The 12,705-nt window shown below is 46.2% G+C and overlaps 1 protein-coding gene across 1 annotated transcript in view; it reads right to left on the reverse strand.

Annotated features, from left to right (window-relative positions):
- The window catches only part of LOC140389167 (uncharacterized), a 188,978-nt gene that overhangs the window by 9,261 nt on the left and 167,012 nt on the right, over positions 1-12,705 (reverse strand). The window contains exons 11-13 of the mRNA XM_072473328.1: positions 9,474-9,938; positions 9,288-9,383; positions 8,960-9,193 (exon numbers count right to left, since the gene is read on the reverse strand). Coding sequence (XP_072329429.1) covers positions 8,960-9,193; positions 9,288-9,383; positions 9,474-9,938 — 795 coding nt within the window. The remainder of the gene's footprint in view (positions 1-8,959; positions 9,194-9,287; positions 9,384-9,473; positions 9,939-12,705) is intronic.

Genomic DNA, 12,705 nt, shown 5'->3' on the forward strand with positions numbered 1-12,705 from the left:
GTAGGTTTTGTTGTGTTTGTTGCGCTCAATGACCACACCGAGTGGAGAATTCGAGTCCTTCACAAAGTTACTTGTCTCAGTGTCCTTTGTGGCATCTGCTGTTTCATTGAGCGTGCCGTCTCTGATTCCTCGGTGCTCCCCATCTGGAGTCATGTCCGGTTCACTTGAATCATCTTTGGCTTGTTGATGCTCCCTGTCTGGAGCCCTTTCTGGTTCACCTGAATCAACTTTGGTTTCTTGACACTCCCCGTCCGGAGTCATTTCAGGTTCACTTGAATCTTCTGAGGTTTCTTGATGCTCCCCGTCTGGAGTCAAAACGTTCAGGAATGCAGTTTCTTGTGGAGAGGCTCAAGTGGATGAGGTTTGAATTAACGAGTTGTCGCTGGCGTCACTAGTAATCTCATTTTGACTGTCGAGTGCCTCTGTACATATTAGCGGAGAACAGTCAGTCTCGCTATCATGTTGCACATCTTATATGGGAATTGTGAAGCCTTTGTCACTTGTCGCACATACAGTGGGTAGACCTTCAGTGTCTTCTTGTCGGTTAAATGAGCTGGGTAGACTGTCAGAGTCTTCTTCTGGTGGCTCAAATAATCTTGGTAGACTGTCATAGTCTTCTTGCTGTGCACTTGACGTGGCAGACTTTCATCGTCTGCTGCTGGTTGCTCAGATGAGGTTGCTAGAACTTCATGGTCTTGTTCATGCAAGGACTGTGCTCTGGAGTCTTGCATTGCTTTCATTGTGGGGTCTGTCAACGAGCTCGCTGTGGAGGCTTGTATCACTCTCTCTGTGGAGTCTGGCATCGTTTCCTGTGCGGAGCCGTGCTGTGGTCTCGCTGTGGAGTTGATCTGTGCGCTCTCAACGGAGTCGTGCAGTGGTCTCGCTGTGGAGTCGATCTGTGCGCTCTCAACGGAGTCGTGCAGTGGTCTCGCTGTGGAGTCGATCTGTGCGCTCTCAACGGAGTTGTGCAGTGGTCTCGCTGTGGAGTCTTTCTGTGTTCTCTGTGTGGAGATGTGCAGTGGTTCGCTGTGGTGTCTGTCACCGCTTTCTGTGCGGAGTCGGGGACTCTTCGTGGTTCGTGGACCATTCTCTGTGTGGAGTCGGGGACGCTTTGTGGTGCATGGAGCACTGGTGGTGCGTGGACCACTGGTGTGGCGTCAGGCCCCTCTCTGTGGGCTTGTACCGCTCACTGTCTCTTGGCGTCAGGCCGCAGCAGAATCCTGTACACGTGGGTCGGGATGTCCTCTATGCTGGGCTGAGGATCCTCAAATCCGATGAACTCATCCATGAATGTGTTGGATTCTTCAATGTACAACTCATCTCGTTGCAGTTCGGATTTGGTACTGAGGTCTCCACGTCCAATGATGAAATCATCATCTGAGTCGTAGTCTTCAAAGACTAAATAATCTCTCAGGGCGGTGCTAGCTGTTGTTGCAGGGTTCTGGAAAGGTTACTTTCAGCTACTGGTCAAAGTTCAGGCATTGTGCTGTCGTTCCAGGTGAAAGAATTGTGTTTTCTGGCTTTAAAATTTTCGGACATTTCCCCTTTAAGTGGGCGTGGTCTGGGGCGTCTGACGGTCATGACGCTTGTGATGTAGAGAGTAGGAATGGATTGCGCATGCGCAGATCACTTTTTCTTTACTGTGCGCCCTTTTCGCAACTGCGCATGCGCGGCTTCTCGTGCATGCGCAGATCACTGTTTTGCCGATTCGTGGCTTCCGGGGAACTGTGCATGTGCGGCTCCTTGCGCAAGATGGCTGCCAATTAACATTGCCATTTGCTTCTGTTGCAGGCCTACCTTTGCCTCGTGGTGAGTATTGGCGCCAGGTTTACCGATTTCTGTTGTGTGCACCTCGCAGTAGTGTTCAAACTTGTCCAGGACATTCCGGAAGTCACTCTTGTCCTCCCCTTTGGAGTACTTGAAGTTGAAGAATTCTGTTGCACTTTCACCCGCAATGGTGAGTAGAAGAGCTGTCTTCTCTGCATCCGCCACGCCATCTAGGTCAGATGCTACCAGGTAAATCTCAAATCTCCTCTTGAATGCACGCCAGTTGGCACTCAGATTGCCGTGGTACCTGAGCTGCTGAGGAACCGGAATCGCGATCATTTTGCCTGGGTGCTGTTGCTGGTAGTCACAGATCTTGCTGAGTTGAACTATATAGATTCAACAGGCACTGCTGGTACCATATTGTGTTATGTACTCTGGGATAACATAGGCTGCAATTCGATGCAGCTTTGACTAAAAGATACTCCAGACTTTGAAGTAAGTTCAATGTGATTTATTGAACCATTAGAACAGTTCTCTATGAGTTCAACTCTCCTGCTAATCCTGCTATAGTAACTCAGTCTAACTAACCAGTATGCTCTAAGCCATGTGGTGGGTGTGATGTTCCTGATCTACCCCTGTCCTACTCTCCAAGTGTCGCCTGTGGAAAGAGAAAGAGCATGTGTACCCTGTCCTTATATATACCCCCTTATGTTAGTGTCACCTCTCGGTGCCTTGACTGCCGATTGGTCATGTCTTATTCTCTGTGTTGATTAGCTGTATGACTGCATGTCATGATGTCTCTGGTGCTCCCTCTAGTGTTCACTTAGTCATAGTGTATTTACATTAACGTCTTGTGTATTTACAGTGATGCATATCACCAGAAATCCAATTGGGAGTTCAGGAGAGACTTCATTCCCAGGAGAGTGATAAGAATGTGGAACTCACTATCAGACGGGGTGGAATTTACTCCAGTCTGTCACAGCAGCGAGCATGGTGTCCGGACATAGGGAATCACGTGAACTGGGAAAATCAGGTTGGAAGTGGATCCCAAGAAAAATAATTTGTGGAATGTTTTCGAGATTGATTTTTTGGGAGCAGCTTCTGGTACAGCCCACTAGGTAACAGGCAATTCTGGATTTGGTGATGTGTAATGATTGATTAGGGATCTTAAGGTGAAGGAACCCTTAGGGAGTGACCACAATGTGATAGAATGTACCCTACAGTTTGAGAGGGAGAAGCTGGAATCAGATGTAACGGTATTACAATTAAATAAGGGTAACTACAAAGACATGAGAGAGGATCTGGCCAGAGTTGATTGGAAAAGGAGACTCGCAGGGAAGACAGTGGAACAGCAATGAGAGGGTTTGTCTGGGGGTTATTCGGGAGGCACAACAGAAATTCATCTCGAGGAGGAAACATGCTAATGGGAGGACAAGGTACCTATGGTTGATGAGGGATGTCAAGGACAGCATAAAAGCAAAAGAAAAAGCATACAAAGTGGCAAGGATTAGTGGGAAACCAGAGGATTGGGAATTCTTTAAATATGAGCAGAGGACAACTAAAAAAGCAATAAGGGGGAGAAGATGAAATATGAGTGCAAGTTAGCTAGTAATATAAAAGAAGATAGGGAGAGTGTTTTTCAATATATAAAAGGTAAGAGAGAGGCACAAATAGAACATAGAACATTACAGCGCAGTACAGGCCCTTCGGCCCTCGATGTTGCGCTGACCTGTGAAACCACTCTAAAGCCCATCTACACTATTCCCTCATCGTCCATATGTCTATCCAATGACCATTTGAATGCCCTTAGTGTTGGCGAGTCCACTACTGTTGCAGGCAGGGCATTCCACGCCCTTGCTACTCTCTGAGTAAAGACCCTACCTCTGACATCTATCTTATATCTATCTCCCCTCAATTTAAAGCTATGTCCCCTCGTGCTCGACATCACCATCCGAGGAAAAAGGCTCTCACTGTCCACCCTATCCAATCCTCTGATCATCTTGTATGCCTCAATTAAGTCACCTCTTAACCTTCTTCTCTCTAATGAAAACAGCCTCAAGTCCCTCAGCCTTTCCTCATAAGATCTTCCCTCCATCCCAGGCAACATTCTGGTAAATCTCCTCTGCACCCTTTCCAATGCTTCCACATCCTTCCTATAATGCGGCGACCAGAATTGCATGCAATACTCCAACTGTGGCTGCACCAGAGTTTTGTACAGCTGCAACATGATGTCATGGCTCCAAAACCCAATCCCTCTACCAATAGAAGCTAACACACCGTACGCCTTCTTAACAACCCTCTCAACCTGGGTGGCAACTTTCAGGGATCTATGCACATGGACACCGAGATCTCTCTGCTCATCCACACTGCCAAGAATCTTACCATTAGCCCAGTACTCTTTCTTCCTGTTATTCCTTCCAAAATGAATCACCTCACACTTTTCTGCATTAAACTCCAATCGCCACCTCTCAGCCCCGCGCTGCAGCTTATCCATGTCCCTCTGTAACTTGTAACATCCTTCCGCACTGTCCACAACTCCACCGACTTTAGTGTCATCTGCAAATTTACTCACCCATCCTTCTACGCCCTCCTCCAGGTCATTTATAAAAATGACAAACCGCAGTGGCCCCAAAACAGATCCTTGTGGTACACCACTAGTAACTGGACTCCAGTCTGAACATTTCCCATCAACCACCACCCTTTGTCTTCTTCCAGCTAGCCAATTTCTGATCCAAACTGCTAAATCACCCTGAATCCCATGCCTCCATATTTTCTGTAGTAGCCTACCATGGGGAACCTTATCAAACGCTTTACTGAAATCCATATACACCACATCAACTGCTTTACCCTCATCCACCTGTTTGGTCACCTTCTCAAAGAACTCAATAAGGTTTGTGAGGCACGACCTACCCTTCACAAAACCGTGTTGACTATCTCTAATCAAATTATTCCTTTCCAGATGATCATACATCCTATCTCTTATAAACCTTTCCAAGATTTTGCCCACAACAGAAGTAAGGCTCACTGGTCTATAGTTACCTGGGTTGTCTCTACTCCCCTTCTTGAACAAGGGGACAACATTTGCAATCCTCCAGACTTCTGGCACTATTCCTGTAGACTTAAAGATCAAAGCCAAAGGCTCAGCAATCTCCTCCCTAGCTTCCCAGAGAATCCTAGGATAAATCCCATCCGGCCCAGGTGACTTATCTATTTTCACACTTTCCAGAATTGCTAACACCTCCTCCTTATGAACCTCAAGCCCTTCTAGTCTAGTAGCCTGAATCTCCGTAATCTCCTCGACAACATTGTCTTTTTCCTGTGTGAATACTGACGAAAAATATTCATTTAGCACCTCTCCTATCTCCTCGGACTCCATTTGATCACTGGAAAACGTGGCTGGAGGAGTAATAATAGGAAACAAAGAAATCGATGATGAACTGAATAGTTACTTTGCATCACCTTCACGGTGGAAGAAACCAGTGGGATGCCAGAGCTCCAGGAGAATTAGGGGGCAGAGGTGATTGCAGTGGCCATCACTAAAGAGAAGGTTCTGGGAAACGGAAAAGTCTGAAGGTGGATAAGTCACCTGGACTGGATGGACTACACCCCAGAGGCCGAAAACAGATAGCTGAGGAAATTGTGGAGACATCGGTGGTGATCTTTCAGGAATCACTGGAGGCAGGAAGGGTCCCAGAGGATTGGAAAGTGGCTCATGTAACACCCCTGTTTAAGAAGGGAGGGAGGCAGAAGACAGGAAATTATAAGCCGGTTAGCCTGACTTTGGTCATTGGTAAGATTTTAGAGACTGTTATTAAAGATAAGATCGTAGAGTGCTTGGAAGTGCATGGTAAAATAGGACTGAGTCAGCACGGCTTTGTCAAAGGGAGGTCATGTCTGACAAACCTGTTAGAGTTCTTTGAGGAGGTAACAAGGAAGTTAGACAAAGGAGAACCAGTGGACGTGATTTATTTAGATTTCCAGAAGGCCTTTAACAAGGTGCCGCACAGGAGACTGTTAAATAAGTTAAGAGCCCATGGTGTTAAGGATAGGATCCTGGCATGGATAGAGGATTGGCTGACTGGCAGAAGGCAGAGAGTGGAGATAAAGGGGTCTTTTTCAGGATGGCAGCCGGTGACTAGTGGTGTGTCTCAGGGGTCGGTGCTGGGACCACAACTTTTAACAATATACATTAATGATCTGGGAGAAGGAACTGAAGGCACTGTTGCTAAGTTTGCAGATGATACCAAGATCTGTAGAGGGACAGGTAGTATTGAGGAAGCAAGAGGGCGGCAGAAGGACTTGGACAAGCGAGGAGAGTGGGCAATGAAGTGGCAAATGAAATACAATGTGGAAAAGTGTGAGGTGATGCACTTTGGAAGGAGGAATTTAGGCATAGACTATTTTCTGAATGTGGAAATGCTGAGGAAATCAGAAGCTCAGAGAGACTTGGGAGTCCTTGTTCACGATTCTCTTCAGGTTAACATGCAGGTTCCGTCAGCAGTTAAGAAGTGTTATGGGTCAGGGTTTAGAGAATCCCAAAGTGTATTATGGAGTTAACCTGACCCACAACTTTTAATAGATTGTGGTATGGGGAGCACAGGGCCCACACGACAAGTGTGGTACTTCAGAAAATGGACAAGTATTTTTTAAAGCAAAACAATATTTATTCTATGAACTCAAGTTAACCTTTTTGAAAACAAACAGTGAATATCTTAGCAACCATTAATTCAAAGATAATCGCCAAATAATGCAACACTAAGGAATCTGTATGCTGTCCTTTTACACCCAAAAGACTTAATAAACCTTTAAACATAAGCACATCAGAGTTTCCAGTCACTACTGAAAACATTTATAATTCTTCTGAATTCACCAAATGCTCCATAGATAGTCTTTGGATGGCAGAGATCAACAGTGCAGCCCTTTGTTTTAACTCCAGATGTAGCTCACTGAAAAACACAGACACACCCAAGCTTTTTCTCAAACTGAAACTAAAAAGCAGAAGTAGAGCTCAGTTCCACCCACACTCTGACATCACTCCAGTAACATGAGCAGCTCCATTTCTGAAAGGTACAGTTCTTAAATACCCATTTCTTAAAGGTACTCTCACATGACAGAAGGCAAATGCAATGTTAGCATTCATATCAAGAGGGCTAGAAAACAAGACCAGGGATGTACTTCTGAGGCTGGAAAAAGCTCTGGTCAGACCCCATTTGGAGTATTGTGAGCAGTTTTGGGCCCCATATCTACGGGAGGATGTGCTGGCCTTGGAAAGGGTCCAGAGGAGGTTCACAAGAATGATCCCTGAAATGAAGGACTTGTCGTATGAGGAACGGTTGAGGACTCTGGGTATGTACTTGTTGGAGTTTAGAAGGATAAGGGGGGATCTTATTGAAATTTATAGGATACTGCGAGACCTGGATTGAGTGGACGTGGAGAGGATGTTTCCACTTGTAGGGAAAACTAGAACCAGAGGACACCATCTCAGACTAAAGGGACGATCCTTTAAAGCAGAGATGAGGAGGAATTTCTTCAGCCAGAGGGTGGTGAATCTGTGGAACTCTTTGCCGCAGAAGATTGTGGGGGTCAAATCGTTGAGTGTCTTGATGGCAGAGATAGATAGGTTCTTGATTAATAAGGGGATCAGGGGTTATGGGAGAAGGCAGGAGAATGGGGATGAGAAAATATCATCATGATTGAATGGCGGAGCAGACTTGATGGGCCCAGTGGCCTAATTCTGCTCCTATGTCTTATGGTCTTATAGCCTTATCACACCAGAGGTCACGGGTCAGTCTGTGGATGGCACAAAAACCTCCCGGGATTAAGTCAGAGTCGGGAAGGGGTCAATGCACCGGACTAGCGGCAGGAAGTTAATTAGTCCCATTAATGAGTCTGTGAAACCAGTTTAAACCTGATTCCAACATCATTAACTGCTGCTTTTCCAATTCAGTTTAAACCCCATGGGTTGGATTTTATGAGGATCCCAATTCCCGCGATCGGGAACGCCCCGACCCTGGGATTGAAAATGACTGTGTAAAGAGATTGAAAGGTGCTGAGCACTGACCCTCCAGCAGGATGGCTTCAGGAAATGTGTTTGTGATATTCCGATAAGAATCATCATTAAAAGGACAAGATCCAAGGGTCTGGCACTGCAGTCAAGAAGGAGGGTCAAGAACGGTCAACCTGGCTCCCGGGCCTACAATTCACACCAGAAGGAGCAGCCGGGTGGGGAATTGTAATTTATCAGCCAAATCCGAGGGGGATTGGGGCTGAGGTTTTAAAATAACTTCAGTGTAACATCCAAATCCTGGGGGGATTTGGGTTTGAATTGAGGAACGTTTGGGCTGAAATGTGGGGTTTTGTCTGTGGATTTTCAGGAGAGGCTTTTTAATAAGTTGTGGTGATTTGTGTGTTTATGTGGAAGCCGAGGTTAAATTGTGGAGGGATTTCAATTGGAAAACCAATTAAATGCTGTGTGATGTTATTTACACTAGTTTACAGCTCTTTGTATTCGGGTGTTGGGAGTGTTTTTACTAAACAACAAGTTTGTGGTTGAGCCAATCCTCGTGTCTGTGTAATTTTGTTCTTTACGAAATCCTCGAGTCGAGAACCATCAGTCAGTGGAAACGGGAGCATGAACCTCTTACAGTCCCTCAATCAGGTACACAGTGCAACTGGACAACGGCATTCCCACTACATCCTCAATCCCACCACCTCTCCCTCACCCCCTCCCAGAATCCCACCAGTAACCCCAACAGGGTTTGATTTTCAGGCTTCCCGTATTGTGAGACCCCTGCTCATTGCTGAGGGAATACCAGTGACAGCGTGATGAGAACATTCATTGCCCTGTTAAGGGGCTGAATTGGTTACAGGAAGGCTGTCCCACAAGACTTACCACCACGGACTTAATCTGTGTGGAGATGGAAAGACAACAGGAACTCCACAGTGTCATTCCCCATGTCCCCTTCCACTCACCCCACACCCTGACTAAATGTACCCTGGGGGGGAACAGCATTAAATTCCACCCAGCCAGGGAAAGCCAGGGCTACATTTAAGGAGAAGCTGGATACAGATGATGGAGAAAGGAACAGAAGGATAGATTGACAGGGAAATGAAGTAGGATGGGAGGAGGCTCGTGTGGATCATGTTGTGACTGTGAACTTTCACTGAACTAAACTGAAATATAATCCCTCACCTTCAGAAATCTCACTCCGTCTTTTTGTTCCAACTGGTTTTCCAACTTTGAGAGTTTCTCCTGAATAGAATTTAAATTCTCCTGAATTTCACAAAGATTTTCCTCCATCGTTTTTAGAATTTTTTGCTCTTCTTCCCTGAGATCTCGGATGAAACGCTGCTCTTTCTCAGTGAGAATCTGGTGCATTTTAGTAAACTCGGATGTGATGTGGCTCTGCAGACTGATCGACTGTTTCTATAAGAAGAAACATTTAAAATACTATGTTTCTGTGATATAAACAACAAAATAATGGATTAAATTTGGAAGCTCAGCACTAGGGAGACTTTACCCTAATTTGGGAAATCTTCTGTTTCTGCTGCTGCTCCATTTCTAGAACCGTCGATTTCTTCTCTGTGAGAGAATCGAAGGAAGATTTCACCCCATCCTGGGATTGGGAGGGAAAATCAGAAAATAAAAGTGTTAGACCCTGAAAATGTGATCAGATAATCAGGGGATCAAATCTGTTCCCTTTTACCTTGTAGATTTCAACAGCTTTCTGAATCGGGATGAAGCGGTGTTCTCTGTGTTCCTGCGAATCGACACAATTCACACAGGTCAATTTCTTGTCAGTTTCACAAAACAGCTTCAGTTCTTCCTGATGTTCCTCACAGTGAAGTTTACTTTCCTTCTCTTTTCCATTCAGCTTTAATTTTCGAGCTTTCTCAGCCAGATTCGCTAAGATCCGATTGGCCCTGAGGATTCTTTCTGGAAACTCCTGTCTACATTCCGGGCAGGAGTTTCTCTCCTTTTCCCAACACTGGGTGATACAGGAGCGGCAGAAGTTGTGTCCACACTCCAGTGAAACCGGATCAGTGAAGAAATCAAGACAAATGGGACAAATTGTCTCCTCGGTCCAACTCTCCTCCTGCTGTCTGGAAGCCATGTTCACACTCAGCACTTCCTGATTCAAACCATTTTCAGTTTCAATGTTCCTGCTCCGCTACTGAACATATTCAGTTCAGTAATTCCCTCATGACGTTCACTGCAATACTCAAGGAATTCACCTGAGGAAGGCGACAGCTAGCAATTCGAAACAAACCTGTTGGACTTTAACCTGGTGTCAGACTTCTTACTGTGCCCACCCCAGTCCAACGCCGGCATCTCCACATCAAGGAATTATTGTTATTTGCTGCTCTCGGTCCTGCCCACTTTGAGAGCTGGAGACAAAACCCGGAGCAGAATCAGGAGTAAACAGGGTTAGAGTGAACGACAGGGAATAATTGAACCCAGGCGATGGGAGTGAAGGTCTGTTGGTGGTGGGGGTGGGTGGAGAGAGGATGGGAGGAGGTGGGGATTGTGTCCTGTGAGTGACTGGCAGCCTGCTGCTCTCCTTCATATACTTCTGTCTCAAAGCAGCCCCAGGCACGGATGGTCAAGTTGTGTTTTACTTTGTGGGAAACACAAACTGAAACATATTGTCCAGCTCCTCCTGACCTGACCCTTTACGTAAACCCAGCCTGAGTCCAACTCAAGTTAGATGTTTGGTATTTATTTGTTATGAATTTTTACTGAAACTTATATCACTGTGAAAATGAAGATTTTTTGATAAAAATCAGCTTTGGAGAATTACAAGGTTGTCTGAATTTTTTCCAAGAATAATATTTGAATTAAAAGCGAGTCTGAAATGTCTCTGGTGCTGGCTGACTCCTCCCCCAGCCCTCAGGGCTTTTCATACTGATGCTGGGGGTGTTGGTTGAGTTGATTTGTTGAACAAGCTGCACAGGGAGTATATTGAAGTGGGTGAGGTTTGTACAGAGCCGCTCTCTGCTCTGAGGCAGCTATTGCTGCACTGGTGTAATGTGTGTCACAGTGTAGCAGCTGAAAGGCTGCAGTTTTTAACTTTACACTTGTCCTTTTCCTCGATACTGAACAAGCTGGAGGGCCTCAGCAGCTCTTTCTACATCCAGACCATTGGTCTTGTCTGTCTCCTTCCGCACTGTCAGCCAATGAAGACTTTACTATTTGACCCATGGCTGGGGTTTCAAATCAGAGTTTTCCTTCCCCAGGGCAGGCTGCCAATCAAAGCTGCCAATCGGGAACGGTCTGGTTTTGAGGAGACAGACACTCACTTTCACATCTCTGCCCAAACAGGGATCAGTGTGTGAAGCCGGGCAGAGGCAGTTTGATTCGGAGGGACTATTTCACACACTGACCAGATGGGACTTTTTGTGAATGACGAGAATCTCCGTTCTCTTCAGCATCCTGGTCATTCCTGACCCTTTTTCACAATCTATAAGGAATTAACTCCGTGCTGCTCTTTGACGCATTGGGTGGGATTTTGCTCTCTGTGCACAGAGAGCTGGTTAGAGAGAGAAAGCCGGTGTGTAGCTCTCCAGCTGCACAGCTGAGTTTTCCCTCCAGATTCTCTGGCACTCTGAGCTCAGAAAATCTATGGCCGTGGTTTTCACCTTCACGCTGGCAGGGCGGGGCCTGATAGATCCGGCAACGCCGGCTCCACCGAGATCGGGGCGCCCTGATCTGTGTTAAAATAATACAGCCCCACCCCTCACGGATACGGGGAACCCCCTCCCCCACAAACACAGGGGCAACCCGACCCCCCACAAGCACAGGGACCCCGCCCCCCCCCCAAACCCCACACATAAACACAGAAACATATAAAAAAGGAGTAGGCCATTCGGCCCTTCGAGCCTGCTCCACCATTCAATATGATTGTGTCTGATCCTCTATCTCAATGCCACATTCCCGCTTTCTCCCCAAACCCCTTGATGCCATTGAAATGTAAAAAGTATCTGTCTCTTTCTTCAATATTTGGATTTATTGTCACGTGTACTGAGGTCCAGTGAAACCTATTGTTCAGCGCACTGTCCAGACAGATCGTTATATACATGAAAAACATACGATAGATACACAATGTAAATACATACACAGAGACATTGGGTGAAGCATACAAAGTGTAGTACTACTGAGTAGAGAAGATGTGTGGAGAGATCTGTTCAGTCCATAGGTGAGTCATTCAGGAGTCTGGTAACAGCGGGGAAGAAGCTGATTTTGAATCTGCTCGTCCGTGATCTCAGACTTTTGTTTCTTCTGCCTGATGGAAGAAGAGAGAATAACCTGGGTGGGAGGGGTCTTTGATTATGCTGCCCACTTTCCTGTATTCTGACTCATCGTTGTTTGAAATCTGACCCACTGCGGTCGTGTCATCAGCAAACCTGGGGATGGAGTTGAAGCCAAATTTTGCCCCAGTCGTGTGTGCAGAGGGAGTAGAGTAGGGTGCTAAGTACGCAACTTTGTGGGGCCCCGGTATTGAGGACTACCATGGAGCAGGTGTTGTTGTTTATCCTCACTGATTGTGGTCTATGGGTCAGGACGTTGAGGATCCAGTTACAAAGGGAGGAGCCAAGTCCTAGGTTTTGGAGTTTAGATACAAGCTTGGCTGGGATTATGGTGTTGAAGGCGGAGCTGTAGTCAACGAATAGGAGTCTGGCGTTGGAGTCCTTGTTGTCAAGATGCTCCGGAGATAAGTCAGGAATGTAGAGCCAGGGAATATTTCAGGGATTTGTGGTCAATTCCTGTGGTCGGGAATTCCACAGGTTCACAACCCTTTGAATGAAGAAATATTTCCTAATTTCGGTCCTGAATGGTCTACCCCGTATCCTGAGACTGTGTCCCCTGGTTCGAGATTCCCCAACCAGGGAAAACATCTGCCCTGAATCTAGTCTGTCCAGCCCTGTTAGAATTTTATA

Source organism: Scyliorhinus torazame, chromosome 14 (genome assembly GCF_047496885.1).
Source record: "Scyliorhinus torazame isolate Kashiwa2021f chromosome 14, sScyTor2.1, whole genome shotgun sequence".
NCBI classification, from domain to species: domain Eukaryota; kingdom Metazoa; phylum Chordata; class Chondrichthyes; order Carcharhiniformes; family Scyliorhinidae; genus Scyliorhinus; species Scyliorhinus torazame.